The sequence below is a fragment of the Crinia signifera genome, chromosome 4 (assembly GCF_055691185.1).
Source record: "Crinia signifera chromosome 4, ASM5569118v1, whole genome shotgun sequence".
Taxonomy (NCBI): domain Eukaryota; kingdom Metazoa; phylum Chordata; class Amphibia; order Anura; family Myobatrachidae; genus Crinia; species Crinia signifera.
In genome coordinates this window covers 143,420,107-143,439,007 of record NC_139220.1, presented here as the reverse complement: position 1 = coordinate 143,439,007, position 18,901 = coordinate 143,420,107, and the positions used below count along the sequence as shown (strand labels likewise).

Below are 18,901 nucleotides of genomic sequence, written 5' to 3'. Positions count from 1 at the left end.
TTAGCACAGCCACACGCATGCGCAGCTGCAGGAATGGGAGGGGGCGGGGTCTCCGGAAGAAACAAGCTGAACTAAAATAAAAACATGGCGGCAAGTGTAAAACTTAAAAATGGGTCCGTGCATGAAACTCTATTAAAATACCACACCGATGTTTTAAGTAGAACGGTGCCGCACACCGACAGGACTCTTGTTCTGAGAGCAGGAGCGGATGACTGACGGAGCTACAATGACGATCTCTCCCTTGCTGCCTGTCAGTGATGTATGATCCACGGCAGCATGGGGAGAGAGGGGGACAGCGCTTAAATGAACTCATGCTCAGCCAGAAAGTGATCTCACACAGGGCACTCCTGAGATCCTGTGCGGTACTCTGATCCACAGCAGGAGGGGGAGAGTGTTTGTGGGACAGAGCTGCATACATTTGGAGCAGGTCAGCTCTGTCTCTTCCCCCATCCCCTCTCCTTCCCCGCGCTGCTGCCATAGATGTCCATATACAGCAGGACTCGGAGCACAGACCGTATAGAAGCACTCTGCTTGTGCTCCGAGTCCCGGTATACATTCCAGTCCCCAGCAACAGTGATATGAGGGAGGGGGGGGGACGGGTGAGAGACGGAGCTTGCGGGGGATCTCTCCCCTATACTGTGCATGGAGGCCAAGGGCGTAACTACCATAGGTGCAAGGGGTACAGCTGCTATGGGGCCCAGAGCTAAAGGGGGCCCATCTTTACCATCTAAGTAATATGTTTTACATACATTTATTACCATCAGCTGCTAAATAGGGGGCCCATATAAACTTTTGCTATGGGGCCTATAAATATCTAGTTACGCCCTTGATGGAGGCTGGCTATTTACACTAAACTAATAAAAAGTCTATTTTTCCCTCAGTATTGTAAACACAACAGGGGGTGAGGACGGGAGGGAGTTTCTATGAAAGGCTGTTAAGACCTGGATTACGCCTCTAAGAAGTGGCGATATTAACACTAGGCACAATTCCGAATTTATTTTACAGTTGAAGTTTAAGAAATATGAGTAGCTCACATTTCCCATTATAATAGGACCCGGCCCCAGGGGTCGGACCGGCGGAACATACGGATCAGTCGGGGCGGTGAGGAGCAGTGGGGGCGGGCGGCTGGGGAGGAAGCAGTGGGGCATCAGCGCGTTACCAGATCAGTGCTGGGGCGGGCGGCGGTGACCATCAGTCTCACTCTCCACTGTCCGTGTCCAGCGCTGTAGCGGGCGGGCAGCCGCGGCTATTACATCTTTAAAATAACACGTCAAATGACTGCCCGGCTAATGATTTGGCTGAGATAGAGCACTCTCAGCCAATCAGTGGCCTCCCTCCGCGGCCGCTGATTAGTTGAGAGTGCTCTATCTCAGCCAATCAAAAGCCGGAGAGTCTTTTGACATGTAATTTTAAAGATGTAATAGCCGCAGCTGCCCGCCCGCTACAGTGCTGGGCACAGGCAGTGGAGAGTGAGACTGATGGTCACCGCCGCCCGCCCCAGCACTGATCTGGTAACGTGCTGCTGCCCCACTGCTTCCTCCCCAGCCGCCCGCCCCGACTGATCCGTATGTCCCGCCGGTCCGACCCCTGGGGCCGGGTCCGATACGGACGGGACCGCGCATCGGACCCGACCCCATGTCACGAAGAACCGATTTGGTCCGATTTTATCGGCCCGATTGATCCCAATCGTCCGAAATCGGTCCAAATCAGCTTGATGTATGCCCACCTTTAGACTTGCGGTGTCTGGGTCTGAGAACTCAGATGTGCCCAGCAGTTTTCTGGGCGCACCCAGCATTTTCATGGGTACCCCAGGAAGAAATAACACTTTATAAATAAAAGGAGTATGGTGGAGGTGGCAGTAAATTTAACAGAATATTGAGCAGTTTTCCGTTTTCCATTTGTTGTATGCATTATCTTTGTAACAATCACAAAACTTGGAGTACATTGTAATATTTTTAGCATTAATGTGGCTTTTTAAAACTTTCCAGTGTGATCCTGGTGGGTGTCTTCTTGAGCTTACTACGCAACTGACCATTATAATAGGAGGCAAAGCTGTCTGGAATAATATCCAGGAAATTCTTGTACCGTAAGTTATTTCGTGTCACAGTACTTGATAGAAATGTAATAATCTTAAGGTGCGTACACACATACAGATTTTTCTGTCTGATCTATCTGGCACGAACAAAAACCTGGAAATGTATGGGAGCATATGACAATCAAACATTTCCACCCAAATGCAGGAAAACAAAAAAAGGTACTGTTTACCTAGCACGGCGCCCATCGCATTGATCGCATGTACATCGCATGCCATTATAGTGGCATGCGATGCCTGCGATGCGATGGGTGCGATTGTAGCGATTTTACATAGGGAACAATGTTAAATTACCTTCCAATAAACCAGATCAACCCAATGGACCAGATTTTACATAGGGAACCATGTTAAATTCCCTTCCAATAAACCAGATCAACCCAATGGCCCCGATTTTACATAGGGAACATTGTTAAATTCCCTTCCAATCAACCAGATCAACCCAATGGACACGATTTTACATAGGGAACAATGTTAAATAGCCCCCAGACCACAAATTGAATTGAATAACCACCCTGAAGTGTGAAATTCCCCCCCCCCCCCCCATTGTTAACGTCCTCCGACCTTTTCATACCCCCACTATCCACGTCGGCGTGGAGTTAAGAATAGAAACTGTGGTGAGCGCAGCGAGGGGATGCGGATACCTTCACAGGTATCCGCGTCCCCTCGCGGGCTTCACAGGTATCCGAGTCCCCTCGCGGGGCTCGCCACGCTTCGGGCTCGGTGGCTCGCTGCGCTCGCCACACTTTCTATTCTCAACTCCACGCCGACATGGATAGTGGGGGTATGAAAAGGTCGGAGGACGCGTACCGCCGCCCCTCGCGGCCTCGCTGCGCTCACCACGCTTCGGGATGACGTTGACCGCGGGGTGACGTTAACAATGGGGGGGGGGGCATTTCACACTTCAGGGTGGTTATTCAATTCAATTTGTGGTCTGGGGGCTATTTAACATTGTTCCCTATGTAAAATCATGTCCATTGGGTTGATCTGGTTGATTGGAAGGGAATTTAACATTGTTCCCTATGTAAAATCGGGTCCATTGGGTTGATCTGGTTGATTGGAAGGGAATTTAACATTGTTCCCTATGTAAAATCGGGTCCATTGGGTTGATCTGGTTGATTGGAAGGTAATTTAACATTACAAACACATAAGATGCATGCTCTGCCTGCGATTTGCGGCAAGATACCCAAGATATAGATCGTGGGCGCCGTTCTAGGTAAACAGTACCCCAAAAAAAAAATATGCTTTGATAAATTTGTTCTATCAGAATGATTTAATCAAAGCATATATATTTTTTCTGTTTTCCTGCATTTGGGTGGAAATTTTTGATTGTCATATGCTCCCATACATTTCGAGGTTTTTGTTCCCACCAGATAGATCAGACCGAAAAATCTGTACGTGTGTATGCACCTTAAATGAACATTTTCCTTTTGATTTTCCTATTTTATATTTCTATAAAAGCCGTAATCTGCAGCTTACCAATTATACTTTAAATTCCACTTACCTTCCTAAACTCTCCACTTACCTCATAATTGTTCAGTACAGATGGAGCGCCTCCCTACCGGTGCTCGCCAGAATGTCCCCACTGGTGAGTGCTGGTGGAGATGTACTCCATTAGACTGGGACGCGTGAGTGCCGCACGCACGTCCCAGTCAGTTGGCGGCTGAGCGGCGGGCCCTGTCGGGCTCCACTTCAGGGAGATGGGCAGGGTTGGGGGTGGGGGAATGCGGGGAGGCGTCAGGGACCAGGGATGCGGCGGACGGTGGTGGGGAGCTCCATTGGAACAGGGTGCTTGAGCCCCCTTCCGATGGCGATTCTATCGCCAGCCCCTGCAAGCATGAGAGGGGCTCCATCTGTATATCTATAACAGTGGTTTACAGGCCTGTGGTTTATACACCGTATGCAGAATGTTCTATTCGTAATTACTGTGCATCTCCATAGCTAGAATGATCATACATTACTAATTCTAATAATTCTGTGCTAAGTGTAGTATACTCAGTACCACTTTTTTTTTACTGAGATAGTTCCTTCTGTAACAACTGTCACTCAATGTACCATCTATGTTTTTTGGGGTTCGTTTTAAAGTGCACCCTTAGGCGTTTCATTGTGAAGTACAATCTTTGCGTTAATTTAAACACATATTATAACAGCCCGGAAACCCTCTGAGATACTTTTTGCACCACATGGTGAGAAGCTGGATATAGAGCGCTACTTTCCAAGGTGGTGTCCATAGTCCACTGTTAACAAACCCAGTTTGCATCCACTGCTGGTTATATAATAATTTGCCAGTGCCAAAAATCCTTTGACATTTAATATAGTCATTGTGATTCAAGAACCAAGAGTTTATGTTAATATTTTACAGAAAACTGATGAATTTTGCAGTCACGGGTAGGGGCAAACATATACAGGTTGAGTATCCCTTATCCAAATATCCGTTATCCGAATAATTCCGAAAACCATACATTCCAGAAAGCAAAAAAAACAACTTACTGGAGACATTTGTAACAGCACTACTGAGCACATGATATATAACTGGCACTATATATGTGAAAGAAAATTGTTTGGCATTCAAATTCAGTGCCTGAGATAGTCCACAGACTTTGTTTCATGTTTTGAAACCTTGTTTTTTGAACAAATAAAATATATTTGTGTGTTTTTCATGTTGTTGATGTGTTTATACAGCATAAATGCAAGATACTTCAAAATAAATAATTGAAATATTAAAATATTCCAAAATACGGAATAATCCATTATCCAAAATTCTCCTGAGCATTTTGGATAAGGGATACTCAACCTGTATTGTACACCGAAAAAGACACTTTAAATTTAAACAAACCCGACATGGTTTTATGTTTCCAAGAAACATGCTCCTCCCCAGCATAATTGTCAGGTGGTTCTCAATCTCTTCTTCATTTAAAATGAAAACAAACTTTCTACTCCTTTTCCCTCTCCGTTTATTTAAGTAAAGTATAAACGTGTAATTTTTATTTTGTTTACTGTCCTAGATAGGAAATTCAAATGTTCATACAGTATTAAGTAATACAGATCTTTTATTTATCCCCTAATAGATGGATAAAAAACATTATTGTACGATGTCGTTCTTCAGGGATAGAAACAATTAAGCCACGGTGGGAGCAGGATTACCATTTACAACCCTTTGGAAAATTGGGATTGTTCTATGAATATCTAGAGATGGGTATGTTTTGTTTTTTTTACACACATTTTGTTTTTCTCGAAAAAATAACTTTTTTGTTAATTTACTCAATGTAATGTGTCAGTCTGTGCATGGGTTTCATAAATGATTCTGAGCTAGTCCATGCTCTATCTCATTTGCTGTTTATTTGATCAGTGGTTGAGCATACTCCTGGGGACATGTTGCTGTTATGGTATAAAACATCTAGATAATCTTATACCATTACTGCCTCTTGGAAGGAAAATGTAACCAGACTTTACATTATATGATTTCTGGTCCAAATGTTGCTGTTAATTTAGCAGAAGTTAATCAAGATATGCCATTCCCTATAAGTGTATTGGAAGTCAGTCCCATCCTCATTTAGTGTATACATTTTAATATATCACACAAATATCTGCTGATCCTTATAATCTACAGTACAGGACATATACTACTTATATTCATCTGCTGGATAGTTTAAATGTCAATGCAGCAGGTCAGAAGTTTGCAGCACATTTCTAAATGCATTGATTGGCTCGAGTTTCTGTTCATTGTTATTGGCTTGTTAGATTGTATGTACCGTGGCTGCCAATGTCCAGCTGTTTGCTGGTGTGCCACAACAATAACCTCTATTTTCACCCTTCAATTAAAGTTTTTAAACAAAGTAACGGTAGAAATGTCATCCTTCTGGTATTCGATGCACTGAACAAGCAGTGCAAGGATGGACAAAGGGCGCTGAATGCAAGTGGTGATCTGTGATGGTGGTGCTCAGAGGCGCTTTAAGAGAGGAGGGGTCATGTGTGCTGGCTCCAATTGGGCCCCCTCCTCTCTAGTAGTGCAAAAGACTCTGGCATTGTGCGGAGGGATGGGCTGAATGCATGTGTCTGGTGGCTTATGGGAGGAGGCTGGTTGGGGCCCCATGGTACTGTAGAGCCTGGGGCTCAGGAGGGGGTGAGGGTGCAATATAAACAGTCTGATACCTGCACTAAGCTATGGAAGAGGGCGACCCTCACAACCATTCCTCCAGGAGGTCTTTCGCCGACACTGGCTCCCCAGTTTACCAGGTATATGGTCTCCAGCTCTGGAAAGACCCCAAAGTAATGCAGGTGGGCGCAGAGCATGCTGGAAGAGATCCACACAGATCCCTCACAGTGGTGTACAGAGAAGCCCATAGGCGTCTATGGGGTAACGCTAGCTAGGCATTACACTCCAGAACGGAGGGGCTTTGGTGCATTCGGTAATGGGGTTTTTACGGCATTTTTTCTTAAGTACATCCCACCCTCTGGGGGAAATTTAATAGGATGAGAGATTCAGAAAGTGAGAGATTTGGTAAGAAATGGACAGGTTTTTTCTTTTAAAGCGGCAATCATTTACACTGCAAAACCACTGGAAGTGTAAATGATTGCTGCTTTAAAAAAAACTGGCGATTTCTTACCAAATCTCTCACTTTCTGAATCTCTCATCCTATTAAATTTCTCTGTCTTTTGGGCATTCGATAAGCTTATCCTTTTACTTTGCTTTGTAGCACCTTAGGGTAGTATTATGTTGTATAGACTGAGGGCAAAATAAGCCACTTTATAATGACTATAGCTTGCTCTGAAAATATATATAAATCATTAGCTCCATTTACCCTTTACTGTATGAAAGTTTTTTATTTGTATTCACATCTGGGATGATGTCTGAATGTTTATATTTGCACAATGTACTGTAATATACTGCTCAGCTTAGTCATCTTTATTTGTCTCCACATGACAGTTATTCAGTTTGGATTTGTTACCCTGTTTGTGGCGTCGTTTCCTCTTGCCCCTCTTTTGGCCCTTGTGAATAACTTATTGGAAATTCGTGTGGATGCATGGAAACTCACAACTCAGTTCCGCCGTATGGTACCCGAAAAGGCCCAGCACATTGGAGCCTGGCAGCCAATCATGCAAGGAATAGCAATACTTGCTGTGGTGACAAATGTAAGTTAATAGTCATTAACTTTTGCTTTATAAAACATCATTTGAATGCACAGTGACCTACACTGATTTGGCTTTGTCCAGCTTAGACTTTCCTGATTTGCCTACCATTTAATAGGATGCTGTTGCTAGGAGATGAACCGTGATGCAGGAAGTATTCATTTGAATCATTCTTGTCATTATTACCTATTTACTGTTTTCCAGTTTGTAATTAAAATAAACATATATTTGAAATGCTTCAAAACCCTTTTTCCTATTTGCAAACTGAACATTTGTTTGTTATAGATGTTATGGTACTTGTGTAGTTGCGTCTGAGTCCCTTTGCGGGGCTCGCTTCACTCGCCCACGCTGCGGGCTCGGTGGCTCGCTACGCTCGCCACGCTATTTAAAATCAACTCCATGCCAACATGGATAGTGGAGGCATGAACTATCCATGTTGACATGGAGTTAAGTTAGTTTATTTGACATAATTAGTGGCGAGCGTACACCCGGAAGTAGCACGGCGCCATGCTGGGGCCGTGAAACTACACAAGTACCGATGTTATCTTTTCCTGTGCACCTTTCATAAAATGTGTATGCATATGTAAATAAAATAGTGTATACATACAGTATCTATGGTATTGGCAATGGGAACACAAAATACGCAAATTTAGAGTGCCAAATTGAACTCCCGTTGCTTTTTTCACAGACTAAGATATCTCTGTGGACTCAAAAACATATGCATAATGTTTAGGGCTATATGATGTGTATTATCATGTAAACATACTTTGACAGGTCCTGATTGCAAAACCTTAAACCACTACCCCCCTCCTAACCCCACACTCAACAAACCCCACTTTCCAGACCCTCAAGTGAAAGTTTGGAGGTGGTATTTTAGAAGTTCCACAGCCACCACCTGCATTAGGTACAAAAGGATGTCTTCCTCATAGACATCCACAATTTTGTAATAGGCCGATTTGTTGCACCTATCCAGATCCTAGCGCCCTAGGCAGCTACCTAAAGGTAGAGCTGGTCCTGTATATATATTCATGCAGGGTAAATACTGGCTGCTTTTGTATGTAGCCAACTTTTTGAATCCCGTACTGGTTAGTTTCTTGTGGGTGGCTTTTTGATGGATTTTAGTTTTAAGGGATTGGTGTACTTATCTTCCCTTATAGAATACTACCAGGGTAAATGCCCAGTCGTTGCTCGAGGGGGAAAAAATGCAATTTAACCTCTTGAATCACTGGGACTCCTATCTTTTGAGGGCAACTTAACTGTATATTTTTATTTCAAAAGGAACTTATGCATGCAGGCAGTATGCGTTGTTGTTCTTGCAGGGTGAAATCACACTGCAAGCCGAGTCTGAAATTAATCCATTTTGCACTCATTTTATGATACTCAACAGGATTAACTGTGTAATGATCTGTCTCATCATTCCGAAATATTCCGACTTCAAGTGCCTTCCATATTTACTGAACCATTATCCCTTTCATCACCCAAAACATCACTAGTGTCAATTGCCAGTTTGTTTCACCGTAACAAGAATCCTATGCAAATGTATTTTATTTTTCATTTGTTTATGATATTTTATACTACATTTTTACTTTTATGTTTTAATATTGTAGGCTATGATTATTGCCTTCACATCTGATATGATCCCTCGATTGGTATATTACTGGTCTTTCTCTGTACCACCCTATGGTACACATTCTTCCTATACGATGCAAGGATACATTAATAATACACTTTCAGTGTTCAACATATCAGATTTCAGAGCTGAAAGCAAACCGGATCCACCACCTTGGTTTGGCACTCAGACTACATGCAGGCAAGTACTGACAAGGACTACCGTAAGCTAACATTACCCTTTGCCAACATTGTAGTAGAAGCAGTCTGCGAGAACTATTGGCAGTAAAACATTTTTGGTTTTACAAATGTAGTTTATCCAGTTTTATATTTAATAAAGTAATGCATTCAAGTCTCTTGATTTTCACATACAAAGTTGGGGTTTGTTTACCTTACCGGCATACAGATATTTTATTATATAAGATTTGCATAAAGTGTTTAGTAATGTTAGTAAATTAGTAATTCGGAAGCATGAAGAGAGGAAAGAAGAAAGAGTGTCCTATTATGGGTGCACCACAAAAGATAAAATATAACCTTTTATTAGTATTTTCTAAAAGGCTGCGAAAGTATTAAAAAACATGAAACATACAAAGGTGGGGTAACACTATTTAAAACAAAGGTGGCAGGCAGGTGTTGCTGAAATTGATTTGTTATAACGTGTGATGATTGTACAGTGTGTGGCTTCCCAATTCTGTGCGGTGGATCTACAATCAGTAGAATCTCTACCTGCTAACAGAGCTGAATACTGGGTGCCAAGAGGAACTGGGTCAGCAGACCTCTAGTTGCTCGACATATTCTCAGACCTCACAATAATTGTACTGCCACTAACACACGTATATGAGGTGCTGTGTATAGTAGATCACAGTCACCTCCTAGCTGTATCAGGGCTAAATATTGAGGGGTGTCTTCTCTGTAAAATTTCAGAGAGACCTCAACCCCGGGAGACCGTAAGACAGTAGCCAAATATAAACAGCTATTCATGCAATCATTGGGGTAGAGTGTATCCCTGTCAAAAGATCAAGGGGACTATATTCACCAGTGATTGTTCCCAGATGTGGGGTGTCAGTGAATGGGTGAGCCCCAAACGTGGGGTGTTCTCACTGCAGCACAAGTGTGAGTTAGAGCCCTTACAAGGGCTTCCAAGCCATCACACTCAGGTACATATAATCAAAATACAACGTAAAGAAAATAACAAAACAGCAGCACTACTGCCTGCGCACCGCTAGCCGGCATGCGCTTCGCAGTAAAGCTTCTTCAGGGCCTTTAACTGCGAAGCGCATGCTGTTTTGTTATTTTCTTTACGTTGTATTTTGATTATATGTACCTGAGTGTGATGTCTTGGAAGCCCTTGCAAGGGCTCTAACTCACACTTGTGCTGCAGTGAGAACACCCCACGTTTGGGGCTCTCCCATTCACTGACACCCCACATCTGGGAACAATTGCTGGTGGATATAGTCCCCCTGATCTTTTGACAGGGATACACTCTACCCCAGTGATTGCACGAATAGCTGTTTATATTTGGCTACTGCCTTACGGTCTCCCAGGGTTGAGGTCTCTCTGAAATTTTACAGAGAAGACACCCCTCAAGATTTAGACCTGATACAGCTAGGAGGTGACTGTGATCTACTATACACAGCACCTCATATTCGTGTGTTAGTGGCAGTACAATTATTGTGAGGTCTGAGAATATGTCGAGCAACTAGAGGTCTGCTGACCCAGTTCCTCTTGGCCACCAGTATTCAGCTCTGTTAGCAGGTAGAGATTCTACTGATTGTAGATCCACCACACAGAATTGGGAAGCCACACACTGTACAATCATCACATCTTATAACAAATCAATTTCAGCAACACCTGCCTGCCACCTTTGTTTTAAAATGTGTTACCCCACCTTTGTATGTTTCATGTTTTTTAATACTTTCGCAGCCTTTTAGAAAATACTAATAAAGGTTATATTTTATTTTATCTTTTTGTGGTGCACCCATAATAGGACACTCTTTCTTCTTTCCTCTCTTAATGCTCTCAAATACAGTGTCCAGTGGTAGCACACCCCTGCCTATATAGTTCATAAACCTATTACCACCTCAGGAGTCCACCCATATGTAAGTCTTGTGCGACTGACCAAAACCCTTCCGTTTCTCTTCACTTAGTAATTCGGAAGGGCTGTCTTTGACCTTTTTAAAGTATAAGCAACGAACGGAAAACATGTATGCTCTAACTTAGGGATGGGGAACCTTTGGCCCTCCAGCTGTTGCTGAACTACACATTCCAGCATGCACTGCTACAGTTTTCTATTTGGATATGCTAAAACTGTAGCAAAGCATTCTGGGATGTGTAGTTCAACAACAGCTGGAGGGCCGAAGGTTTCCCATCCCTGCTCTAACTAATCCATTATTGTTCTTTGTTTGGACTGTCCAGTCTCTTCTAATGTTGCCTAGAAATCTGCTTTATATATTAGAAATAAGAAATAAATGTTGCTCTATTTAACATAAAATACTTTGGTAAAGTAAGCCTTACAGTGGACACTGTTTCTGGACTTCTTCACCTCTGTTCTATTGTTTTCAGGATGACCGCCAAACAGTAACAGAGAAGTATGTTCACTGTTCTGTTGCTCAGAGACCTACTCCCTAGTCACTGACCACTATCTAGCATCAGTCATATGGACAAATGGCCTGCAAGGGGCTTTAATTACCCTATATTCCTTCTTCCCCTTCCAGATTCATAAGCCATCCACACCTCTGGATTGACTTTTAAAAGAAAGGCTTTCATGGATATTCAGATTTGGTTAATCAGGCTGCCAAATTTCAGGGAGAGACGCAGTAAAAACAGATAAACACATTTTATCCTCCAAGCGCATGGCTTTCCCTGCGCTTACTAACTAAACACTCCTGGTTCCTTTGTAGAGCACTGACAATTTTGCCACATATCCCCCCCCCCCCCCCCCTACTGTCAACAAGTTCAGCATTGTGGACTCGCAAGTTCCAGTGAAAGGGTATCTAAAATGAAAAGGGTTGTAATGTCAGGAACCACCTGGTAACCTTGGCATTCACTTCTCTGTTTCTCTGCATCCATTATAATGGAGTGTGGTCTGTGATTAAGAGAACTCTCCCCAGAAAATAGTACTGAAGTTTCTGTATAGATACTTTATAGCCAGGCACTCATTCTATACTATACTTTTGTTCCCTCACCAGCAACTTTCGTTTAAGTACTATAAAGGATTGTGTTCATTCTAGCACTTGCCATCTTTAAAAACCCATGCAGTTCCTCTTCCCTGCCTGTGTGCCTTCCTGTTTGCTGTAGTGCTTCTAGCACAGTGTGGTCTGTAAATCAGCACTGATATGCAAACCAGACCTGTGCTAGAAACACCACAGCAGATGGTGACACCCTAGACAGGGAACAGGAACTGCATGGGTTTTCAAAGATGGCGGGTGCTAGAATGAACACTACAGGATGTTCTACCCCCTCAATTTCTTTGAACAAGACTGCACCTATGCCAAAATCAGAAGAGGCTGTGGGTAAAATTGGGTGCCTGCAGCACCATAGAGGTACAGAAGGCCAGCTGAAGATCTGCCCATGCTGTCTCAGCAAGGCTTGTCCACTCAAGCCAATTGGGGCAGCATTTCTTAAGCAAATCTGTCACTATTGTAACCCACTAAGCCCAGGAAGGTTATCCTGGGACTTGTTCTTCGGGTTTGACCAATGTTTATAACCCTCAACTTTTTTATTTGAGGTGTTACCTGACCCTGTCCTATTATTTAACTTAAATACTGGGATACAGTATTTGCTGCCGGACAAACTTTCAACCAAAAAAAGTAAATGCAGAACTGTGATCTCCTTTTGGGTTTTGTAACCAGCAATTGGGCTACTCCATTCGGGTGGTATAGGGTTCCGACAGTCGGGATCCCGACTGGCCGGACTCAGACAGCATGGCGAGGGCAACAAAGCCCCTTGCGGGCTCGCTGCGCTCGCCTTGCTGCGGGCACGGTGTTTCTATTCTCTATTCACTATTCTATTCTCCCTCTATGGGGGTCGTGGACCCCCACGAGGAAGAATAGCCGGTGGCCATCTGGACCCTGAGTGTCGGGGTTTTGACTGTCAGGACCCCGACATCGGGTAAATGACTGTCCAGGCCCCGTCCGGCACCCACTCCACTCAGTGGTAGAAGACTCAATTACCCTTATTTGGACCATGCTCTCTTTTCTAAGTGCACTCCATCTGGCCTCAGAGATCTAATAGGGCTTTTCCCCAGGAGACCTAAAAATATCATGTTCTATCAAGGCTAGGGATGAAAACACGTCCTTGTTCCATTTTACCATTTTCTTTGCCTGCCACTTTCGCTCTGTGGACAAGATAGGCTCTATGGTAACAAAGGACTTTTCCACTACTATAATTATCACTGGCACCAAATTCTCATCATACCACGGTCTCAATAAATATACCTGTTTCAATGTACTTTCTATTCAATTCCAGTTTTATCATATCGGGATCGAATCACACGGTGTTGTGTACACATTTAAATTTGTACTTTATAGTACAGATATAGTATATAGTACTATATAGTCTTGCCTGCACAGTCTATTTTTCTATTAGATTTCGATACCGCGGGGCCGTACATCCATTTGATGCATTCCAATGCGACCCATTTCTGTTTGACGATTTTGAAAATAAAAATAGATTAAATCCAATATGTGTAAGCCCTATAAATGTATCACAATTCATTTTAGTTTAATGCTTTTTACTATTATTGTGAACATCTTTTTATTCATGGTAAATGTTTTGCTCTAAATGAAATACTATGATATGCACTGTTCAAGCAAATGCTGTCGATAGTTTTTTAAAAGACAAGGCCCATATAAAGGGATGCGGTCATTTGGTCTACAGCACAATGGTCGACAGTCATTAGGTCGACATGGTTCTAGATCGAAAGGTCATTAGTTCGACAGTGTCTAGGTCGACTGTCAAAAGGTCGACATGGGATTTTTTTCACTGTTTTTTGAGCCGACATGTGACGACAGGTGGTATTTCATGCCCTACCATTCACTAGGGTGTGGTGGGAGAATAAAATAGTGTAGCGAGGCACCGCGCCCGACTCATAGCAAGCGATGTGAGGGGGTGTTGTGCACTTTAAACTGTGTCCATGTAGACTGTGTTGACATTCAGGTAAAAAAACTGAAAAACCCCATGTTGACCTTTTGACTGTTGACCTAGACATTGTCGAACTAATGACCTGTCGAACTAATGACCTTTCGGCCTATAACCACGTCGACCTTTTCCCATGTCAACCTAATGGTGTCGACCTAATGACTGTCGACCATCATGCTGTAGACCAAATTATTCCAACCCTATATAAATTACCTTGAAAATTAATTGCACATGTTATTGTCCTTTTACCAATGCTTTAAATGATTCCAGCTGCAATGAAATAGTAAGCGTTGTGCCAGTAACTTATTTGCTCCATCTTGTGGTGACTATGAGACATTGCATAAGATACTCATTTTTGTTAATGAAATGTTTTCCAGATACCGTGATTTCCGTTATCCCCCTGGCCATGAGCACCAGTATGAGCACAGTATATTTTACTGGCATGTTATTGCTGCCAAGCTCTCTTTTCTTATTGTTATGGAGGTAAGTTTACGATATTACATCATTTACACATTTAGGTTTTTAGTTTTTATACCAGTCCGTCAAAATAAAGGAACATAATAGTGATATCAGCACCGGTGGCTGTGTACGCCCAAATGGAGCAATGCTTGAATTGCTCCGTCAGACACCATCCAGTGCCATCCTGCATGCAAATCACTTTAATTCCCCCATAGAGGTAAGGAGCAGTGTAAAGGGCCCTACATATGCAGAGATGTGTGCCAGAGATACAGAACGGGAGATTCAGCACAAGAGATTTCACTCTTTCAGACAATGAGCCACATACTGAGAGATTTGTGGACCCCCCCCCCCCCCCAAAAAAAAAACTTAAATCATGGTGGCTTTTAAATGTTGGTGGTACAGTGAGAACTGACAAAAAATACTTACCAACTCCGGAGTCCAGCGTCTCATCCTCTGTCATACAGACAATAATTTTGTAAAATAAAAAAATGGCATGGGGTCCTCCCCCCCCCCCCCCCCCCCCTTGACCAGCCCCGGGCTTTTTGAGTGGTCCTGGTTCCCAAAATCCGGAGGACAAAGTGCGTGGGGTCCCCCGTATTTTGGAGACCAGCACCAGGCTCCAATAGCATGGGGTGTAATGCCATAGCCAGGGGACACGCTTGATGGGGTCCCGTGGCCAAAGCATTACCCACCCTAACTAGTCAGTTTTTGGGGAGGTGGAGACCCCCCAAATAAGGGGTCCCCCCTCTCCAGGGCATCCCAGGCCTGGGCTGAAGCCCGAGGCTATCCCCTGCACCCCTGGGCGGTGGGTGCAGGGTTGATAGCTTGTTGAACAGTAATATTGTCTTTTACAGTAGGACTACAGGTCCCAGCAAGCCTGTCCCACATGCTGGCACTTGGGAGAAGTACCAGCATGTGGGGCATCAAAGGCCCGCCGGTACCTATAGCACCCCTGTAAAGGAAATGTTAAAATAAAAACACAAACACTGGTTTTAAATGTTTTATTTAATAAAAACACAAACACAGATTTTTTAGTATTTTATTAAACTGCATTTGGTCTTCACCCAGGGGGGCTCCTGCCCCCCCAGGGCTTCTGTGGTGTCTTCACCTAGGGGCGGCGGCCCCGTAAGCTCTTTTGCATGGCCGCTGCCTCCCAGGGCTTCTGCCTCTTCATCTGTGTTCTTCACCTGGGGGCGGCGGCCTTTTAAGCTCTTTTACATTGGCCACGCCTCCTAGGACTTCAGGAGCTCTTCGCCGCCGCCGTATGACTGACTGCCCCTACCCTGTCTCGAGCCGCGGCCATTTTGAAATTTTTGGGTTTTTTTACATCTCCGTCACGATGCCGCTGAGAGGTGAGGTGGGGGTGGCGGTGGGTGCTCCTGCTGGTGGGGGAGGGGGGTCAGGGGTGGCGGCGGCGGGTTCATCAGCGTGGTCTGTGGCGTCTGCAGTCACTCGGCTCTGCTCATCTGTCTGCAGCCACACATGTGGGAGATGAGCAGGAGCTTTCTGAGCGACTGCTCTGAATTGTATAACCCGTCCGTTCTGAATCTTGGACAGATTCAGAACGGCGGGCGCGCGCATGTAAATCGCTGTGTGGGCTATATACACAGCGATTTACATGCATTTTCTGAGCGATTTGTTCGCTCAGAAAATGTCTGATTATCGTGCTGTGCCCATTAGCTTTGTATTACGTAGGATTACCAGTTAACATTCCAAATAATTGTGAATGTGCATTTGCCATCAAAATATTGTCCATTCTATTGAGTTGGACTTGGACTAGTCAGAACTGAAAATTGGAATACACAGTTTAACCAAAATCATTCTTGCACAGGCTGTATAAACATTCCTTCTGAGCTGGAGAAGAATACATGTAAAGGAAGGTTTGTTTGAGTTTCTGCCTCCATAATCTTATAAAAGTGATTACAGAGAATGAACACACTTATAACATATCTGTACACGTATGTTCGTTATATAAGCATTAAAGAAAGGTTTCTTTTTTGACACACACGAATACACTAGCTTTCTTGTGGGGCCCATACATGTACAATTGCCCAAATTTCCTGTTCTGCCAGGGTTGGGAAATCACTGATTTCCCCAGAAGATCCGATTGGCGTTGAGTAATTGCAGCACTTATTTTTTGCCCCCCATCAGTGCTTCCTAATGATCAAATGATATACTGTAGATATTTCTCCTGGCTATTGGTTCTCTCTGTGCTCTTTTGCTTAAAACAGTAAGAAGGTTGTTGTATGTTTGATCATAGTGTTTTTATGTGATTTTATTTAATGCTAAAGATGTAAAATAGAATAATGACCATTTACTTAACTAGCTACATTATCCATACATACCCACAACATGAATAACAATGATATCTTAGGCTTGGTTTAAGTGTGTGTGTGTTTATTATAGAATTTGTGTGCAGATAGCAAGTCTTAAACGTGTGTGTGTTTCCTTATTCCACTGAGGACAATTCCTGTATGACCTTTACTTTGTGATCTGTGTGTCTCCTTCCATTCTCCAACATAATTATGCGGTTCTCCTGCCTTCCACAGCATATTGTCTACTTTGTCAAGTTCATTATATCATACGTGATCCCAGATATTTCTGATGAAACCAAAGACAAAATCAAGAGAGAGAAGTACCTCATTCAGAAGCTTTTACACGAGCGGCATCTGAAGATTGCGAAAAAGCATATGGGACGTTTGGCAGATAAAATCCTGAAAGGCATGGACAACATTGTTGTGAACAAATTCGACTAGCCTTCTCTGGGTCTAAATTGCACAGGCCAAGTGCATTACAGATTAAAATCATTTCTTTAATGCCTTACACAGTGCAAGTGTATGGAATGGTACCCAAGAGGAACATGTCTATGCACTACTTCTCAAAATATTTCTTTACAGATTTATTTCTTTATAATGTACTTTTTCATTTAAAAAAATGTTTTCACACATGCAAAAAAATACTTAAATATTTTATACTTGTATTGCATTGTGTTTCCAGGTGCTGCACAATAGCCAGTGTACCTAAATACATGATCCGTTTTGTTGGCTGTTTCTGTATGGCCAGAAGGCTTATATGTCATATTTTTGTTAGGAAGTGCCACTATGTTGAGGTCAAGTATTGGGTTCCCTAGTGACCACCAAAGTATTTGGGACTGTCCAGGCCACTTGGGTTCCTCCCAACCTCACTGAACACTGCCACTACCTGTAAGCGGCCTCCGCCTGATTATATAGGCAACCTATAGTGAAAAATGTTGATATTCACTGTTTATAATCAAGAATTTATGTTTGCGTAACATAAGGATACCTGCAGGACCATGGTGCCTTAAGCAGTAGACTGGTTGCAATGAAAAGGGAAGATCATTATAATATATAAAGGAAAACCACTTTATAACTATGAATATTGCCTTACACAAGCTTTTATCAATAAAAGCTACTTTTTTCTGTGCCACTATTTCAATGTCCCAGCTGGATCTGTGGCATGACTCTGTACCTCTGAACTAGTTTACACATTTCTAAGCAGTGCCAAATATGACGTAAATGTAATAATGAACATAAACATTATGGTAATTTTTTTTATTTTTAAGCATGTTGACTCATACTCAAAGAATTGTTTATCTCCAAGATGCCCTTAAAGAACAAATCTGATTATAAAAAATACTGGGTATAAATGGTATCTTGAAATTGTAGTCTAAGGGCTCATACATTCACTGTAGCTGGAACACCTGTGCAGATGGACTTTTATTCCTATAGTGAACGGCATATTGGTAATGATCTAGACTTTAACCATCTTGGGACCCCCTGGTGGGGTGGATAGAGTGGAGGATTCTTCTAATATCTGTATGACTGTGTGATGTTCTGGATTTTACGTACCATTTCTGAGACTTACAGATGTATTGAGAAACACTAAAACTATTCTGTTTATATTGTAGTTTTGTGTATTATATTTACAACTATTGAGAGCCAATGTCAACTAAAATGAATACTAATCCAAAATTAAAAATCATACTATAATATTCATAGACATAAACAGTTTTAGGCCCTGTGTGTCTTCATCCGGCATCGTTCAGTAGACAGGTGTGCATAAAAATAAAGGGTGAAATGTAATAGGATGAGAAATTCAGAAAGTGAGAGATTTTGGTAAGAAATCTCCAGTTTTTTTAAAGCGGCAATCACTTACACTGCAAAACCAGTTTGATTGCTGCTTTAAAAAACCTGGAGATTTCTTACCAAATCTCTCACTTTCTGAATCTCTCATCCTATTACATTTCACCCAAAATGTCTCCAGAAGTGCAAATTTTATATCCATAATTGTTAGATCAAGTAATATCTCAGAAATAGGTTGGAACGCAGTCTTTAACCCTTTGAGTGTCAAGGATATTTGTCTAAATAGGTGTGAAAGTTGCCAAGCAAACCTTTTAATTAACACTTTGAGTGCCAACGTAGCTGTGAGATCCTCAAATTATCCGTTAAAAATGCC

At 42.8% G+C, this 18,901-nt stretch overlaps 1 protein-coding gene across 1 annotated transcript in view; it reads left to right on the top strand.

The window, feature by feature from the left end:
• Positions 1-18,345, top strand: part of ANO6 (anoctamin 6) — a 115,403-nt gene extending 97,058 nt beyond the window's left edge. The window contains exons 15-20 of the mRNA XM_083182656.1: positions 1,989-2,086; positions 5,158-5,285; positions 7,017-7,222; positions 8,827-9,029; positions 14,344-14,449; positions 16,975-18,345. Coding sequence (XP_083038782.1) covers positions 1,989-2,086; positions 5,158-5,285; positions 7,017-7,222; positions 8,827-9,029; positions 14,344-14,449; positions 16,975-17,181 — 948 coding nt within the window. The 3' untranslated portion in view covers positions 17,182-18,345. The remainder of the gene's footprint in view (positions 1-1,988; positions 2,087-5,157; positions 5,286-7,016; positions 7,223-8,826; positions 9,030-14,343; positions 14,450-16,974) is intronic.
• The last annotated feature ends 556 nt before the right edge of the window (positions 18,346-18,901 follow it).